Raw genomic sequence first — 20433 nt, forward strand, 5'->3', positions numbered from 1 at the left:
TGGTGTGTGTTCACCTATTTGTGCCTGCAGGATCGAACTGTTAGTGCTTGGACCCCGCCTTTCCAACGGTCAGCCGTATAATATACTGACTTGGGACCTGTTTTTCTCTATCATATCTGCATTATATTGCTCTCGCTCTCTCTCTCTCTCTCTCTCTCTCTCTCTCTCTCTCTCTCTCTCTCTCTCTCTCTCTCTCTCTCTCTCTCTCTCTCTCTCTCTCTCTCTCTCTCTCTCTTTCTCACAGACACAGGGGTTTTGCCACCAGAGATTCAGAGGGTTTCAGAGGTGTGCCACTAGACTAGTACCCGAGCTGAGGGGTATGAGCTACGAGGAGAGACTACGAGAATTAAGCCTCACGTCGCTGGAAGACAGAAAAGTTAGGAAGATTTTCAGAGGAATTGATAGGGTAGATAAAGACAGTTTATTTAACTCAAGGGGCACACGCACTAGGGGACACAAGTGCCGACATAAAAATTGCTTTTAGAAACTTGTGTAAGGAATCGTTCAGGACCCTATATACCACTTATGTTAGACCAATCCTGGAATATGCAGGTCCTGCTTGGAGTCTATATATATATATATATATATATATGTATATATATATATATATATATATATATATATATATATATATATATATATATATATATATATATATATATATATATATTTTTTTTTTTTTGTTTGAGATATATACAAGAGTTGTTACATTCTTGTACAGCTACTAGTACGCGTAGCGTTTCGGGCAAGTCCTTAATCCTATGGTCCCTGGAATACGATCCCCTGCCGCGAAGAATCGTTTTTTCATCCAAGTACACATTTTACTGTTGCGTTAAACAGAGGCTACAGTTAAGGAATTGCGCCCAGTAAATCCTCCCCGGCCAGGATACGAACCCATGACATAGCGCTCGCGGAACGCCAGGCGAGTGTCTTACCACTACACCACGGAGACTGTATATCTAGTTAAACACAAGACAAAGTTAGAGAAGATTCAGCGGTATGCCACCAGACTTGTCCAGGGACTGAGAGGTATGAGTAAGTTTCAGCCGCGCATCAAAACGGGTCCCTAGAGTGTGAAAATGCGGATGTTGAGCATTCGGCCATGATACTCAATGTGTATTCACCTAGTGCTTGCGGGGGTTGAGCTCCGCTCTTTCGGCCCACCTCTCAACTGTCAATCAACTGTTTCTACTGCTACTACTTTTTTTTCTCCCACACCCCCACACACCCCAGGAAGCTGCCCGTGACAGCTGACTAACTCCCAGGTACCTATTTACTGCTAGATAACAGGGGCATAGGGTGAAAGAAACTCTGCCCATCGTTTCTCGCCGGTGCCCGGGATCGAACCCAGGACCACAGGATCACGTGACCAGCGTGCTGTCCGCTCGGCCGGCCGGCTCCCGTGTGTGTGTGTGTGAGCCGGGTTCCCGGCTCTTCTGTGTGTGTGTGTGTGTGTGTGTGTGTGTGTGTGTGTGTGTGTGTGTGTGTGTGTGTGTGTGTGTGTGTGTGTGTGTGTGTGTGTGTGTGTGTGTAATTACCTAAGTTTAGTTACAGGACAAAAGCAACGCTCGTGGTGTCCCGTCTTCCCAACACTCTTTGTCATATGACTCCCCCTGAAACTACTGACGGTTCTGCCACCCATAGTCTTCTCACCTAACTTTTTAGCAATATACCATTCTGTTTGCAATGGAGAACGTTCTAATATTTGTTTCGGTATCTTTGTTTCTTTAGCTTGAATCTGTGACCTGTTGTTCTTGAAGTTGTTCTCAAGAATTCCTCTTTGTCAATTTTTTTCGATTCCTGTTACAATTTTGAACGTAATGATTATATCACCTCTTGTTCTTCTAGCTTTGGTATATTTAATGCCTCTCGTCTCTTCTCTTACCTCTTATTTTATAAGTTCCTAAAGTCATATAGTTGCATATCTTTGCACTTTTTCCAGTTAACTGATGTGCGTCTTGAGATTTGGGCACCATACAACAGCTGCATATTCCAGTTTTGGTCTCACAAACATAGTGAACAAATTCTTTAATATTACCCCATCCATGTATTTGGAAGCAAGTCTGAAGTTGGAAAGCGTTGCATATGTTCTTCAAACAATATACTTTGTTCCACTGGTGACGATCTACTGTCCAGAACCTCCCCTAGATATCTTTCTTCTTTAGAGTTCTTTAATTCTTTAAGTCTACTAAGGGCTCACCATAGCCCGTGCTACATGGAACTTTTGTTCCAAGTAGCTGAATCTAAAACAACAACATTTAATTCCTTTCTACACAATTTGTAAGCTGTATGTGGCGTATTTTACCCTATTCCACCTTCCATAGCGTGGCATTTATTCACATTGAATTCCATTTGCCACGTGATGCTCCATACACTTATTTTATCCAGGTCATCTTGACGGGCATGACTTAGTCTGTTATCTGCCCAAATAGCTTAGAATCATCAGCAAATATGTTCATATAATACTGTGTACGTTCTGGTAGATCGTATATATAGGCATTGAACATTACACTGTGCTAGAATTCATCTGTTACCATTCTCACGAGCATGCATTTGTTTAAGATAAATTCTAACAATGTAACCGGATTCACGGCATCAACTTTACGCTGTTTGCAAACATTAACACAAAGGAGTCAAGTTCTTAATATTTGCCAGTTACATTTACAGCACTAAAAGTAGCACGGGGGCCTTGCACGGATACTTAGATTACTCCATCATTCTGACTGACCACCTCTTTCACTTACCTCTCTCTCATATATCTTCACATAGCTGAGGTTGTCCACCACCGGCTGTTCTCTCACGCTGTCTGGTGGACGTCTGGTGGTCTCCACACACAACGTGTCACCTGTGAACACATCGGTATTCTTAACAATAGTGCTTTCTGCTTTTTGAGTATCGGATTTTGTTATCTAGAGTAGAGTGGTTTAGAGCAATATTGAGGATATACAAATTTAAATCAATTTCATATTTATTACATATTTAGGTGATTTAAATTGTTAACGTCATCATGATTAGTTACGCCTATATGAGATAGCATCCACTAAAGTAGATACAGAACCTTTGTGTAAGCTCTTGTTATATATAATTGCTGTTATAAGGTTTTTACTTTCTAAATTGCAAGGCTACTCAATTGATTGGTGAGCCGCTCTGAAATTACACAAAAATTGCAGTAATTTTGTATTGTTTCTATTTATAGTGGACCAACTGTGTAGAACTGAGTCTAATTAGTTCATTGACTCCTGACCTATCTTCTGGTCAATGACGAAAAGGTTAGCCTCATAAAATAGGCTCTGTGGGCTCTAAAATTTTTCAAATATGTAATTTTCATGTGTGATAAACAACTTAATTCTTTTTGCCTCAAAGTTCTGATCAAGTTACAACGGTGGTCTCATTACAGTACTGGTTGATACCTGGTTGATGGGGTTCTGGGGGTTCTTCTACTCCCCAAGCCCGGCCCGAGGCCAGGCTTGACTTGTGAGAGTTTGGTCCTCTAGACTGTTGCTTGGAGCGGCCCGCAGGCCCACATACCCACCACAGCCCGGTGGGTCCGGAAACAATCTAGTTTCCTCTTGAAGATGTCCACGGTTGTTCCGGCAATATTTCTTATGCTTGCTGGGAGGGTGTTGAACAACCGTGGACCTCTGATGTTTATACAGTGTTCTCTGATTGTGCCTATGGCACCTCTGCTCTTCACTGGTTCTATTCTGCATTTTCTTCCATATTCTTTATTTCCTGAATTGCTTTTTGTTCTAACTGCCTTTCTTCAGTCTGATATGAGTATTTCAATTTCCGCTCGATTTCTTCAGTCTCCCTATTTAAATTATTCCTTCTTTGTAGGGAAAGTCGTGTCTGCTTAAGCATTTCTCTTTCTACGTCTGCGTTCTCTTTCTACGTTGGACCTTTTTCTGGCTTTCCTCAAAGGAACATGATTGTGTTGAACATGTCTAATACTGTAGTTAATGTTATCGTACATGGTAATGAAGTTAACAAGTGAGAAACTTGCATGCAGCACAAGTTTACGAACAGTTTTTGTACTTTCTTCAAAGAGGCAATTTCCACATTCAGTTGCATAGTGACGTAGGGCATGTTAGTTTTTAGTTTAGTTAATTTATTATTCATTCCATACGCATCCTGTGGGCGGTAGTCGAAAAGGTTACAGAGGCACATAATGGGCTCAGGGACTGTACCCCACAATTCATGTAGCTAGACAAATTTCAGTCTTGAGCTAGTTACAAAATTTAATGTATATTGCTACATCAACAATGGAATCGAGACCGACCACAAGTACAGTCTAAATTAAGGCAACTGACATATTTACCTGTGGACATATGTACCTGTTATATGTAGAGAGTTAGTGTCATAATTGATATGTTTGTCCTGCACACCGCCCCCCAATCAGTGGGCAGCGGTGGATGGGTTACAATCACTTAGTTACTACCTACAGTTAGCAAACTGGGGATATTTGGCCAAGACCATTTTGAATGAAATATTTGCACATCTTTGGAACATTTGTTATAGAATTGTCTCTGAATTCACGTATCTTTTCGCACTCCATCACATAATGACGGAGGGTGTGCGAATAATTTTGTTGACACAGTTTACATTTGGTCAGGTCTACATCGGCAGATAATGAGAATTCCCAGAGATACTTGTAGCCGAGTCTAAGCCGAGCAGTAGTAACATCTAGAACTCTGCTGATTTTATTGGATGAATCTTAGATGTGTGGCTCCTCTTGCATGATAGTATGATGATAGATGGAATTACTAGTGTCGAATTCACTTTGCCTCAGATCTACAAAATCTTGTTGAAGTTCTTGCTCTCAGACTGCTTATAGGCAATCCAAGGTTATAATCAACTCCTTCTTTGAAGCCAGATTCTTTGGCTAACTTATCAGCTCTATCATGCATTCGGAGGCCAACTTGAGATGGAATCCGCATGAAATGGACTCTGTTACCTTCATTAATAATTTTGTTGTATTTTTGTCTAGCTTCAGACACGAGCATGTTAAAGTTATGTCATAAAGAGTTAAGCGCAGTTAAGGATGATAAAGAGTCACAATTATTGTTTCAAGTTTGGAAACTTGTACACATTTCAGAGCAAGAAGTAAGATTAGTGTGTAGCATAATGAGAGGAGAGCAGAGTGGGAAACATAATATCTGATTTTAGAGAGTATACCGACAGTTTTTGAGACTTTTTGGCTATGTTGTATGTGCGTACTGAAGTTGAGTCTCTTGTTTATGTATAGGCCAAGGAACTTTCCAGTATTTTTATTGCTGACGTTAACATTGTCTATTATAAAGTTGAATTTCATTTGATGATTTGTTTCCAAATAAAATGTAGTATGTATTTTTTATGTTTAATGTGACTTTGTTGGTTGACATCCATGAGTGGACTTTTTTTTAATTCGTTATTTACAACATTTTTTGTGTTTGTGGGTTTGGGTCTGAGTAGATGAAGTCAGCATCTACTGAGTATCGTCAGCAAATAGTATAGATTTAACAATGTTAGAGACATTTGGCAGATCATTGATGAATATAAGAAATAGGAGAGGTCCTAGGATGCTGCCCTGTGGCACTCCTACGGTTAATGGTAGAGTGGGAGAGGTTATATCATTGATGGCTGCATATTGGTGTCTGTCACTAAAATAGGATCGAATATAGTTAAGGGCAAGGCCTCGGATTCCATAATGGTAAAGTTTAAGTAAGAAGTAGTTATGGTTTGCAGCATCAAAGGCTTTTCTCGGGTCAATGAAAAGCCCAATTGGGAACAAATTTTTGTCAAGGGGAGTGTAGGTACTCTTTTGGGAGCAGAAGCCAAACTGACAGGGACTTAATATGTTGAATTTTACAAGACAGGAGTAGAGCTGTTTGTAAATAATTTTTTCAAATATTTTTGATAATATAGTTAGATTTAATATGGGTCTGTAATTATTTATGTCTGCCGTATTGCCTCCTTTATGAACTGGCGTTACTTTTGATTTTCTAAGGATATCAGGGAAGGTATGACACTAGAGATTTGTTGAACAGCAGAGCTATGGGTGGCGCAAGGACATGGGAGGCACTTGTATACCATGGATGGTATTTCACTAGTGTTCCCAGCTTTGGTTTTTAGTGAGTGAATGATAGACATAACATCTGTCGGGCTGACTGGTAAAAGGGCAAGAGAGTTTGGATAGCTGCCTGTAAGATATGTAGTAACATGTGTCATAGTCTGTGGGGTTTTCCTGGCAAGGTGAGCACCAACTGATGAAAGGAATCTATTAAATTCTGTTGCCGTTTCTAAATTTGTTGCAGGTGTATAACCATCCTTGGAGAGTTTTATCTGCTTGTTATGTGAGTGCTGCTTAGATCCTAGGATGTTACAGATGGCTTTCCATGTGCTTTTTATGTTTCCTTTTGCTTCTTTGAACCTACTCTCATAATAGGAAAGTTTCGCTCTTCTTGTTATACTGATTGTATTGATGTATCTTCTTGTTATACTGTATTGAAGTATCTTCTTGTTATACTGTATTGATGTATCTTCTTGTTATACTGTATTGATGTATCTTCTTGTTATACTGTATTGATGTATCTTCTTGTTATACTGTATTGATGTATCTTCTTGTTATACTGTATTGACGAGTATCTCTTAACTACTTCTTTTGTATCTAGGCCAATCCTATGGATTTTTTTCATATTCATGTTTCTTGTTGATTGCTTTCAGTATGCCACTTGTAAGCCAGGGGTTGTTTAATCTTTTGGCAGTTACTTTCTTGACAGTGAGTGTTGTAGAGGCTTAGAGTAGGCATTGATAGGCTTATATTCACTGATTGTTCTTCTACGGCTTCACACTCAAAATATAAGCCATCGCCTATTGTCCGGACAACTGCACCCGTGGGGCGGTGTTAGGAACCATCAGTGTTTACATTTTTTGTGTGAGAGAATGCTTTGTCGACAGAGCATCATTCTGGCTGAATTTAAGGCATTAATATAAGGCCTCAAGACGAAGTTTGGGTTGATCTTTAAGTTGGTTCTTGGTTGGAAAGTGGGTAATCTCCCACGGTGCAGGAAAGTGCCGTTGTTGTCTCTCTAGGCACAAACAAAGCTAGCAGACGGCGCATTAAGGGCTAAACCTCATTCCCCGTAGTCAGTGATAGGTAAACATTAATAGTTAAGTACGAGTGTCTGGGAACGTGGCGGCGCAGTAGCCATGCCGAGTCAGTGAGGCAGCTTGCGCGCATCATTAGATAATTAACAAATATGAAGTTACCAGAGTAGCTATAACGCATTTGTAAATTATTTAACTTAAAACACATACATTCCTAAATCTACACAAAGAAACGTTTCAGACCTGAACTTTCTTTTGATATGTACTATACGGAGATGAGAAGCGGTACGACAGTTTCTCTGGTACCGGCACCAAGCTGTACTGACCACCAGTGCTAGTGGTGGTGGACGAGTCCTCACTCCTCCTGTGGTACGCCTTGAGGTCGCACGCGGTATACTCGCGCTCCTCCAGTCTTGAGGTACCTGTCTAGCCTTTATAACTGTCAAGATGACCTCTTCAAATCAAGCAATCGACACCAACTGCATGACGTTGACGCGTTTCACGTTAGCAGAGCAGAAGAAGATTCCTCATGCTACTGGCGACCTAACCCAACTTCTAGTTAGCATCCAAACCGCTGTCAGGGCTATATCAACTGCTGTGAGGAAAGCGGGCATCGCCAAGCTGTAAGTATTTGAATGAGGATACATGTATATCATATCTTATACAGGAGGATTTAAGTATTCGTAAAGGATATAATAGCTACATAAGCATGTCATGTGCAGGAAGCAACACGGGTAATATAGAGACAAGTGTTGGTTACACCTGTCGCACCCAGCACGTCCCCATCCTGGCGCTCCCTACATAGTTTAACTTGCTGTTCATTTATTACGCAACCTGTACCCATCGCGTGAGATTCGGTTAGCTAAGCAAGTTGTACCCTTGACGAGGTACCTATAGCATCTTTTTTAATTGATTTCAAAACGCCATTCGTGCTTGCCACCTTTTATTGAAGTTATTTTTTTTACGTATGTTTAATGTCCCGGTAGTACAGTTGGATTCTTTCTCGACGCACCGTAGAGAATTCCGGGTTCGAATCCCGGGCCTGACAAATGGTTGGGCACATTTCCTTTTACGTAATGTCTGTTGCTGGTGTCGGACTATCATGCTTTTCAACTACTGCCCACAGGATGAGTATGGGGGTGCATAATAACTGTAGTAAACTAATGAGCCTATGCACAGCTATATTAAGTTAAAGAAAAGTTAATTACTAAATTGTTAGAATAAGGTAAGTACTTCAGGCCGTCCAAAAGTTTCCCAACGTAAAGACACCGTCGTACTGAAGTGCCCCCCCCCCAACCTACCGGAGGACCCAAAACAGGACGGTGTCAATTTCGTGAGCCGCTACCATCTTCCAGTACAAGTTTTGGCTTTGGGTAAAAGTGTGCTTCAAAATGCGACGCTCCATTAGTAGGACGGGTTGTTGTATAGTGGCACCTTTGTATTCTGCTGACAGCTGACTCCGCATAGAATGGGTTTAAGATAAAATATTTATCTTTGGGTAGCCCGATTGACTCGCCCAGGGGAGTAAATATTTAATTGTAAGGGTAAATTATAAAGTAAATGGTAATATAGCAAATGTGAATTATTGTACCACAAGGAACAGACGAGTAGTAATTAGCCTTCGCTGGTAATAAGCCTAAATACAGTAAAAGACTGTTAAGAAGTTGCAAGGCAATTCCACCATGCCTTGCATAGTGGCCACCACGGGAGGGGACGGCTGGCCATGCGGCTGCCCTTATATAACCTAGCAGCAGAAGTCCGCCAATTCAGAAAAAGGGAATTCTGGAGAGCGCACCAGGTATTAGTTTTTCAATCTCTTAAAGTCGTAAATAGACGCCTTCATATATTTCATACTTTGCAAGAAAAAATAAATTTTCAGTAATATCCCCCCCCCCACACACACACCACTTAGGCCTACAGTTATCAGGAGATAACTTGTCACTATTCCTCGTGCGGGAAGATAGTGAGAGTTGTGTACAAGTGGCCGAGGTCGACCAGTCCTTGGTCGCCATGGCAACGCGCACGTAGTTCCACTACCCAGAGATGCACTGTTCACTATCAAACTCTTTAACACTAATAACTATTATAATGGTGTATTGATGAACACGACTCCAAAATAGCAAAGCCTTGAAGAATACCAAACTATAAGATAATGTAAACTTAATCACCATTAGTCCTTCGGAACCGTCGGCTACAAGGAAAAGGTATAATTAACTGGGTCCCCTAGTCAAGTATAGGGATAGGTCCCCCTAGTCACGTCTAGGGATAGGTCCCTAGTCATGTAATTTCCATATCCATGGATACAAAATTAGTCAAATTAGCCGTGGAGGGAACAAGACTAATGACAAACTAGTAAACTGCAAAAATTAGTGAAACTAGTTTGGGAACGGTTCGTACGGGATCACAGTCCTGTACGTTGCCACATGCACGTGTCATTAAACGGTATGTTGCTACATGTTACCACCCGTGTGTATATATAGTGAGCATGCTGGTTACATCTTAACCTTACGGGCTATTCATGCCCGTGCCACCTCTTGGGTGGCTTAATCTTTATTAATCACATGTTGCTGACCGTCTACTGGAGCCCTACACCCTCCTAGGCTTGGTGTTCCACGGCGGTGTTGATGCTCGGTTACATAATTGTGAAAAGTTACATAATTGTTCAAAAGATGGTAAAAATAACTATTTTTAATGAATATAAAGTATTTTCTAGAGTAGTCGGCTTTGTTTACAACAGATAGGTCCCTGATTTGATTTCCGCGAAAGACTGAGACATTTGGGCATGTCTTCTTACCTTATGCCTCTGTCCAGAGTGAAAATAAATGAAAATTGTTCTTGGTGCAGCATTACAGATTATTGGGTTCAATATGTAAGACTAATATTTCTGCGATTCATCTACAGATTGTGTACCGTTTCCGTAACAAAATAATAAAACAAAAAACTCGCTGGTTGTGTAAGTGTTTTGGTGTGTATAGTCCTTGTGACGTCATTGGGCACAGAGGCTGGGTGACCTTGAGGTACACGCGGGGCCACACCCCCAGCTTCCACCAATCGGTACAGTGTGTTCCCACTCGCTAGCCAATCACCGCTGCCCTTCCATGGGAGTGGCAGATGTAGTTGCTAGGCGCACCCACTGTGTTTCAGATTTGGCTCTGGTTCACGTTCTGTATTTGTTGACTTTTACAAATTATAAGGAGTATCTGCGCACAATATATGCGTGTTTAAAAGGAACTTTATAATTATTAACGCAATCAATGATGGGGAAACTGCTCCCCCTCACCCCCCCCCCCCCCTTCGTGTGGTTGCAAGGTTACGCACGTACACCGTTTAACGACCTATCGCCGTCTGACTAAAGGCCAATTATAAACTTTATCTACGTAAGTAGCATGTTATTGTTAAGTTTAGAAAAGGCCCTTACCTGAAGTCATTTAAATTATCTGAATAAATAAAATTAGCAAGTTTTGGGTTCTGAATTTATCTTAAGTTCCCACAACCATAATTGTTTTATACTTTAAACTATAAGCAGACGGCAAAACATAAAAAGAACTTCAATAATACTAAATCTGACCACTGAAATGTACTGTATCACGTCAACACCCACCTTCCTCCCTCCCCCCCCCCTCCCCCAAACACACTAACTATAAATGCAGTGTGATAATTTCATCCCCATGAATCGGTATTCATGCCCATGCCATCTCTTGTGGCTTAATCTTCATCAATCACCTTGCTGGGACCCAGACACACTTGGAAGTGCCACGACCCAAGACCACATTCACTCCAAAACATCTACCACCTACGGGCTACTCATGCCCGTGCCACCTCGTGTGGTTTAATCACAAAAGCCCTTGTTACTTTGTCCTATTTTACCTTCATCTGAACTTAACTTCATTTGCCACTGAAATTTTTTCGCCATTCCTGGTTAATGGCGCGGCTTGCTTAAAATGTACTTTATAATTCTCCAACGTGACGTTTCACATTTAACTTGGTTCGTCTCCACCTGTAATGTATATATCCTAATTACACGATCTTCCTTCTGATAGAATTGGCAAATGTTAAATACCCCATCCACCACTGTGTGCCACTGTTATCAAATTATCCCCACCTACCACGTAAATTAAACAGCTTCTCTTGCCATACCTGTAACTCTGCATATAAATACCCATATCAGTTATGCTTCACCTATTACATAGCCACGCAATGTACTGCAACCATTCCCACGTCCCTCATTCATGTAGACATGTCGCCACACATACATACAATACTTGAAGGAAGCAACTATCAAGAGAAAGTGCCAAGCCATTAAGACTATGTAGCACTTGGAAGGGATAAGGATTTGGGATGGGACGGAACCACTTGGAAGGTCGGGGATTGAACGCCGACCCACATGAAGCGAGACCGTCACTCTTCCGTTCAGCCCAAGTGCTTGCACATGTAAAGTTTCTCATATATAACATTACCGCTTAACTTGACATCAATAAACTTCTTTAGTTACCATCTTCCGACTTTGTCAGACAGAAATGAGTTATCCAGTTAAATTAGATATTACTTGTGCTCCACTCTATATCTTTGTAGTTGGTGCCACCTAGGATGTAGAGCTGATCAAATGTTTAATGTCAAGCACTGCCAACATTTGTTTCACGCCATTAAATGTCATCCTTAAGTGGCTTCCTGAACTTGGTGTTGAACCTAGTCAGGTGACGATGGAACAATTTGTTGGTGGTCCCCTGGATGTAGACCTCCACCAAAGAGATGGTGAAAATGGGTTGTTTATGCAGAGGGCAACTACTCCTATGCAAAGTCTGGCCGACCTTTACTCACTATAATGTTGGTGCTGAATGTAGAACACGGAAAAAATTTTTTACGCTAAAATATAATTTTCTAACAATTGGATCATCTAATTACTCAAAGCCTCAACATTGTCACTTGGATAGTGGACTTCATCAGCTACCTTCTAGTTTCGTCTAGTTATCAAATTATTAGAGTAAGTGTTCATGTTCTACATTCAGCACCAACATTACAAAGAGTAAATGCCACAGTTCTTAATTACTTACATAATGAAGGAGGCTTTGGGTAATTACATGGACCAGATACTGGCTCATGCAACATACTAACACTAAGGTAACAGACCCGGTAATGATGGATAAGGGGTAACTTCCCTTTCTATTGTTTCTTGGGTATAAGAGTTTTGGTGTGGTTTTGTATTGAGAATTTGATTTTGTTACACTTGTATAAGACTCTAGAAGGAGCGGCGAAGAAAACTCAGATTCAAGAAGTATCGGCGTGTAACCCATCCATGATTGGTACAGTGGTTTGGAAAATTCCTGTCCTAATACTGTTCACGTATCCATTACAATTTAATGGCAATACTGTGTATTTATGATCATATTGGATTAGTAGTTCTGATTATCTTACTTTTGCATGGTACATTTGGCTAGATTATATAAGTATATGTAAACTAGGCTGCATTGATTAAGTTTTGTTTTTGCGACATGTTCACGCTGTCTTTTCTCCCATTTCCTCGCTCGCCGGCTTTATACTGTACTGATTTGTGGGCTTCGTGAAGCCGTCATGAAACAGTCTTCCGTATTGTGAGCTGCAAGCGTCTTACTGACTGTTTCACCAAGTGCAAGTTAAGTATCGACTTAATGTTGGTGGCGGTAACTTGTTACTTATCCAGTCTATAATACTGAATCCACCCCCTAGCTCTCAGCCCTTGCACCAACCCCCCCCCCCTAGCTCGCAGCCCTTGCACCCACCCACCCCAAGGTCTCAGCCCTTGCTCCCACCCCTTCTAGCTCGCAGCCCTTGCACCCACCCACCCCTAGCTCTCAGCCCTTGCAACCCTCCCCCTAGCTCTCAGCCCTTGCGCCCACCCTCCCCCTAGCTCTCAGCCCTTTCACCCCCCCCCTAGCTCGCAGCCCTTGCACCCTCCCCCCTTAGCTCGCAGCTCTTGCACCCCCCCCCCCCACAGCTCGCAGCTCTTGCACCCCCCTTTGCTCGCAGCTCTTGCACCCCCCTTTGCTCGCAGCTCTTGCACCCCCTAGCTCGCAGCCTCCTCTACTCAGACAAGATTAAACGGTAGCCTTTTAAAATTGTAGACGGCGAAAGCTAGAAGTTGCGGGATGAGTGTGGTCGGTTAAGTGGCTGCTTTAATGGAGGCGAATTGGGATTCCTGGAGAGCAACTGCTGCTGTTTTTGGTAGTGTTCAACAGAGCAATTCCACTGGCTGGTAAAGTATTGTGGTTGGACCACGTTGCCTTGTATATCATGGTCATGATCTGTACTTGCCAAGGTGGCGTGATCATCTAGATGACGCATACATGTGAAGTATACCGTTGAAGAGGACGAAGCTTGTTAGATTTATAAAAATCCTCCTTGTTACGAGCGAAGTTGTCAGTGATCACTCTCCAGTGGGGTCCATCTAATTATTAAAAGCCTCCTAGCATTACATAATGAAATGAGATTTCTGGCAAATGACAATATATAGGGTCGATCTTAGCCAGACTGCGTAGCGTGCACATCTATACGGTGTCACTCATATTTTACGTTCACCCATAATATAAAAATCTTGTGTATGGATATTAAAGTACGACTCTTATATTGGGATAGTTCATAGAAAACTCCAAGCATATGCATGTATTTAATCAAATAAGCCGCATACTCTAGATCTGAAACTGGGAAAGATGGGCATATAAGCTGTATCAAGTAACATCACATCGGTAACTACGGGAAAGAGATTAGGCTCTTCATGCCTGCTTACTAGCCTTGTACCAGTTACCTGATGATTAAATATGGCCGTAATGTTGTGGATGGCAGCCGCTTCCACAACAAAGCTTTCTTACCCCTTTGATTACACAAAGGGGTAAGATTTTTCTTGCATTTCCAGCTTACATTTGTCCTCATCCTATTTTCATTCAATTCAAGAGGCTGTTCTTTTTACCTTGTCTATTTCCCCCTTAGTTGAGGACCGGGCCGCGGGGACGATAAGCCCCAAATCATCTAAAGATAACATAAAGATGGTTCTAGCATTAATTTAAAAAAAAAATTCCATTTTATGCTTCATAAAGTGCGGATTTAGAGCAGTGCAGCATATTTCAGTATTGGTTTAATGAGGATTGTGTAAAATGCCTTGAAAAAGTCCCAATTTAGGTTTCTAAATGACGTATCTTATGAGAAATGAAGTGAAACATGAATGAGACATTGCAGCTAAAGCAAAGTCCAAACCCAAAATACCTCTCATACATATCAGGATGAAAACTGTTAAGGAACAAGCAATGTATGATACTAAAGATAGGTAAGATAGGACAGATCTTGGTCACTGAAAACGAGTAGGAAGAACTCTTGTTCCAGGAGGTATTTACAATACTGTGTACTCTTATGGTCTGGAGTTTCTGGATTTTAAGAATATAAAAGGAAAAATTTGACTTGTTGCAGATAACATGGTAGGTGGGAAAATCCGTAGGAGCCGTGATGAGGGTTAGAACCTATGTGGTGAGCGCTCCCACCGCATAGGCTGGTTCGCCGCAAAGGGGTGGTTCCACTTCTATGCGGCGAGTGGTAGGAACCCTCATCATGGCTCCTCCTAATGGACACATGACGTTGGTGTGATTACTCTGTGAACATGGTTAGCCCCTGGGGCAGTTCGTTGTTGCTTACAATCTCGTCCTGACAGTTCCTGCGACGGCGCTTGAACTTATCGTATTGGCGTTTGCCTTTCCATTGGAGACTTTCGGCGCCGTAGAGAGGGAGGGGAGTGGGGACCTGGGGTGATGGCTTCTTCATATCGGCCTAACCTGGCTTGGCACCCTGAGGCCACGCCAGACCAACAACCAGAGCACAATTCCAGTCTCCTAAGACTGATGGATGCCTACTATAACACGTTTATTTTATACATATATACATTAGCGTTGGTATTTAAGTTACCTGCTTTTGTTGTAACGGGGGGTAGGGGAAATAGCTCTATCTTGTCCATTATTCCACCCCCCAGTTAACTAACGAGGCCGGGGGAAACAGCTCTCTCTAGTCCGTTATCCCGTCCCCAGTTAGCTAACTATTCTAGAGCACCCTCCAGAGTTCCTAAGGCAACCTCTCTGGTTCAACACCTTGTAACCTAGGTATTAGACTACCTAGGTGCTAAGACTACAAGGCGCCGTAACTGGATCAGCTACCCGAAACTCTAGAGAGAACTCTAGAATACAGAATCATTGCCACAAACGTATAAGAGAAAACGAAAGGAAAGAAATGAATAGTGAAGTAATTAGTGAGGGTTTGGGGTGAGAGGGAGAGAGGTGGGAGGGGCAAGGAGGGTCATTAGTTGAAAGTGAGAGTTTAGAGAAGGGTGGAGGGAGAGGTGTAGATAGGTAGAAGGAGAAGAGTAGATAGTAGAAGTAGAAGAGTAGATAGTAGAAGACGAAATGCTGCCACCATCCATTCATGATCATTACATACAAGACAAGGAATGGAACTTGCCTGTATCACAAAATTCTCCAAGGATGTTATCATGAGTTCATTATTAGTATGTTCCCTCTGTACCATGTATCAACTCCAAACAAGTACTCATTAATATCTTGAATCTAGTAACCACCGAGGCTTTCTCACCTCAACTCAAAGCTCTAGGGAACAAAGTTAAACACAATTTAAATAATAAATTCATAATTATATTTCACATGAAGTATCATAATGTAGCAATTCAATTAAAATGTTAAAGAGAGTCATTATCCAAGAATTCGAGAACCCTACAACTTGACTGCCCCTGATCATCACACAACATATGTAAACACGACCAAGTCACCTTAATGTTCACTCACCGAGGACTGAGTCTAAGTTGAATAGAGAGGGGGGGGGGGGGTCTGTAGTTGACAGAGACTCCCGCCCTTGCCGGCCGACAGCCTCCCTGATAGGGACGTCTCTGCTCTCGTCTGCTGTTCTGTCTGTTAATGCTTCCTGGTGGATAGCTCTCCGAGTTTATATTGGGGAACCTAGTAGCTAACTCCGCCCACAAGTAGATAGCCTCCGGCACTACCAAGCCACTCCTTAAACGTCGGCTTGTTTGAAGGCTACCAGACTACAATTAAGAGCTTAGCGGAAGCAAGGTGAAATTCTCATGATCTGACCTCAGGTCACTTGAGGTCATTAACGCTTTGAGGTGTGAGATCTCAGGCAGACAACTGGCGCCTCTCAGATCCTTGTCTGTGACTCATGTACTCTATATATATTTTAAATAAACTAACTCAAACACTTTTACAGTGTTACATTGTCAGGAACGACAAATTGACATAGCGTTATATCTAGTGCCACAGAACCGTTGTCAGTAGCGTCAGTTTAAAACGTTAAGCACTCTTGAGTATGGACTCGACCACGTTATCAGATAAAGGACGCTTACGTACATACTTAATGACCCAGGAATGGGCCGGCAGCAAGGGAGGACAGCTGTTAAATATTAGTATGGGTTTGTTACCACCATAGCTTCCTATTTGTAGGAGCCTTGTGGCGTGAGGAGTGGGGAATACCCTTGTTTACCTAGAGAATGTAAGGAACTTTTACGTCATTTCCTATTATGATAGACCCCGACTGTTATGAGATTATAATTGGGGAAATTGTTATATAGGTGTTGGATAAGAAAGTAGTGTTTAAATCTTTTTATGTAAACAGTTTATTTGCATCAAATAGAAAATGACGAGTTGTGTAGAAAATTTCCACTAAAATTATAGTATAGCTACAAGATTCAGGGACTCTTAAAGCTCTTCTAAGGTCGTTGGTTGCTTCACATTCCAGAAGATAGTGAAGTAATGGTTTTTCTGTGAGTTCGTGACTTGATTGATTGAAGATTAAGCCACCCAAAAGGTGGCACGGGCATGAATAGCTTTTTTTTTTTTTTTTTTTTTTTTTTTTTTTTTTTTTTTTTTTTTTTTTTTTTTTTTTTTTTTTGAGATATATGCAAGAGTTGTTACATTCTTGTACAGCCACTAGTACGCGTAGCGTTTCGGGCAGGTCCCTGGAATACGATCCCCTGCCGCGAAGAATCGTTTTTTCATCCAAGTACACATTTTACTGTTGCGTTAAACAGAGGCTACAGTTAAGGAATTGCGCCCAGTAAATCCTCCCCGGCCAGGATACGAACCCATGACAACGCTCGCGGAACGCCAGGCGAGTGTCTTACCACTACACCACGGAGACTGCAAAGTCTCGTGGGCCACCACTCGTAAGTGGTGGCCCTTTTGAGCCATCACCAGTATCAATAGATGATACTGGTGATCTGTGGAGGTGCGACTGCACACTGCGTGACGGGAGATGTCTTCCGTGAGTTCGTGACCTGATTGATTGATGAAGATTAAACCACCCAAAAGGTGGCACGGGCATGAATAGCCCGTAAGTGGTGGCCCTTTTGAGCCATTACCAGTATCAAGAGCTGATACTGGTGATCTGTGGAGGTGCGACTGCACGCTGCGTGACGGGAGATGTCTCCCGTGTTCGTGACCTGATTGATTGATGAAGATTAAACCACCCAAAAGGTGGCACGGGCATGAATAGCCCGTAAGTGGTGGCCTTTTTAATCCATTACCAGTATCAAGAGCTGATACTGGAGATCTGTGGAGGTGCGAATGCACCCTGCATGATAGATGTCTCCCTTGTGAATGTGTTAAGATGAAGATAAAGCCACCCAATAGGTGGCACGGACATGAATTGGTAAGTGGTGGCCCTTTTGAGCCATCACCAGTATCAATAGATGATACTGGAGATCTGTGGAGGTGCGACTGCACCCAGCGTGACGGGAGATGTCTCCCGTGTTTTAAACAGATGAAGAAGAAGAAGCCACCCAAAAGGTGGCACGGGCATGAATAGCTCGTAAGTGGTGGCCCTTTCGAGCCATCGTCTAGATTCGTGACCTCTCCTGCCCTCGTTTAAGTACCCCTTACCTTCTGCGCGCGTGGCGCATGCCGCAAAGCACTGTTCATGCTATTTTTTACCCTCAAATTCCACCGCTTTCGTTCAAGCTGTGTCCATTTGTCAACCAATAAAATCGTTATCTTGCGGGTGCAAAATGGGGGAATAGTTTAAGAACAGTATCTATATTTGACAATTGGTATTTTCCCAACTCGAAGCCCTTTCTAATGCATTCCATTTAATTACTGACACTTAAGTTCTTTATAATGCGCGTGTGGCTTATTTGGGTACTCAATTTCCACCCGTGTCCCCTAGTGCGTGTACCCCTTGTTAAACTGCATCTACCCTATCATTTCCTCTGAAAATCTTTTGTGATCATGTCTTACTTAACTCTTGTCTTCCAGCAGTGTGAGGTTTAGTGCTCATAGTCTTTCCTCGTAGCTCATAAACCTCTGCTTTGGTATTAGTTTGGTGGCAAACCTCTAGCTGAGCCTTCTCCAAATTAGTCATGTGCTTGATATATGGACTCTATGCTGGAGCTGCATACTCAAAGATTGGTCTGATAAGTGGTATAAAAGGTTCTGAATGATTCTTTTAAGAGTTTCTCAAGGCCGTTCTTACGTTGGCCAGCCTGGCATATGCTGCTGATATCCTCTTGATATGGGCTTCAGAGGACAGGTCTGGAGAGATAGCAATCCCCTAGGTCTTTCTCCAAATCTTGAAAAATGTCATCCCCCCCAAATGTATCTGTATCTGGCCTCCTGCTCCCTACACCTACCTTTATTACTTTAAATTTGCTCCGGTTACTCTTGACAACCATTTGTTGGTCCATTCCTTCGGTATGGTGGAAACTGGATGTGGGTGTTCTCCTTCCTACTCTTAACTTCTCTAAAGTTCTCAAATAAGTAACCTAGTGTAATGTGCATCCCTCCTCTTTATAGTATAGTTTCATGTATTACCCTGGCTAGAACCTAAGGATCCTGTAAGTATGAACCCAGGTATTGGCAAGTGGAGCATGTGTTTTACCTTGGGTTTAAGTTTGGACTGGCCTGGCCCTTAAGGGACCATAGGCCACACCACTAGTTTGTTAGTACCTGTGTGTACATCTCTTCTACCTATTTGGAGTCAGATTTAAAGTAAAGTAGGATGTGGTAGAGTATTGTGATCTTATTTAGGGGTTTTCAATGGTTAATAGCAAGTTTTTCACTAGTTTACTACCCCCTCCCTCTTGTCTAGTTAGACATTGTTCCTAGATAGCAGTACTTTTATGTTGAGTTTAGAACTAATTCCCAGGGGGCTGGTCCTAGCCTAATGGTTTCCCCAGTTAAGATTATTCTCCTGTTCATAAATAAGCCCACTCTTTTAACACTATTGTATATTTTTAAATGTTAGTAGTTGGTATTCTCAGCTGTTTATAATGGTCAGGCAGCAGCTCAGTGGGCCCTGTATTTTAGTTAGCAATGGTCAGGCTTGAGGAACTTAGATTGTCATAATGATTTGCTGGCTTAAGGACCTGCCCAAAATGTTGTTAGTAACTTTGCAAGAATAAACCACCTGATCAATGTATGTAATTTAAAAACCTATTGTACCTTCAATTATATATACTGTGTAAATATATAGATATATAAATGTGTAAATGAATGGTCACATGCAGGCCTGGTGAGCCAGATTGAGTTATAACCTCATCCACAGCATATCCAAAACTACTATAAACCATACCTGTTCTTGACAGGTATGGTTTGGCTGGTGATGTGAATGTGCAGGGTGAAGAGGTAAAAAAACTGGATGTACTGGCCAATGACCTCTTCATCAACATGCTGACCTCTTCCTACACCACCTGCCTCCTAGTCTCAGAGGAAAACAAGACTGTAATTGAGGTAAGATGCATTTCATCTCTTAAATGTTGCTAATACCACATCACCATTGCATACTGTATTGTCGTTAGGAGGGTGTCTACATCTGCTCCAGAACTGGGAGCTCAGGCTCCTGTAGGCAATGAGCTACCTCTCTCCCCCTACCCCTAAATGAATGGGGAAGGCAAGGCAAATTAGCTTGCACTAGTTAAAAGAATTTGATAATTGAAGCATACCTGGAGAGGGGTTTCGAGAATTCTACTTCCCGAGCCCGGCCTGAGGCCAGGCTTGACTTGATAACTTGGTCCAACAGGCTGTTGCTTGGAGCGGCCTGCAGGCCCACATATCCACCACACCACCCTAGTTGGTCCAGCACTTCTTGCAAGAACCTCTCAAAGTGCCTCTTGAAATATCCATACAGTATTTCAAATGCTTGCTGGAAGGGTGTTGAACAGCTGTGGACCTCTGATGTCAAGACAGTGTTCTCAATGCACAATTTGTTAATTTGTTCAGTTCTTAGATTTTTCTATAGCACACCTACTCACTGGTTCTATTCTGCATTTCCTTCCTTATCTTTTACTCCAGTATGTTATTCTACTGTGCAAATTTG

At 42.1% G+C, this 20433-nt stretch overlaps 1 protein-coding gene across 5 annotated transcripts in view; it reads left to right on the top strand.

Moving 5' to 3' along the window:
- The window catches only part of fbp (fructose-1,6-bisphosphatase), a 54813-nt gene that overhangs the window by 4636 nt on the left and 29744 nt on the right, over positions 1–20433 (top strand). For 4 of the 5 annotated variants that reach the window (XM_069325279.1, XM_045745516.2, XM_069325280.1 and 1 more), the window contains one exon: positions 19703–19847. In XM_069325279.1, coding sequence (XP_069181380.1) covers positions 19703–19847 — 145 coding nt within the window. Of the gene's footprint in view, positions 1–7428; positions 7710–19702; positions 19848–20433 lie in introns of those variants that run through there. The other variant, XM_045745519.2, reaches the window with a different exon arrangement.

The sequence above is a fragment of the Procambarus clarkii genome, chromosome 16 (genome assembly GCF_040958095.1).
Source record: "Procambarus clarkii isolate CNS0578487 chromosome 16, FALCON_Pclarkii_2.0, whole genome shotgun sequence".
Lineage (NCBI taxonomy): Eukaryota > Metazoa > Arthropoda > Malacostraca > Decapoda > Cambaridae > Procambarus > Procambarus clarkii.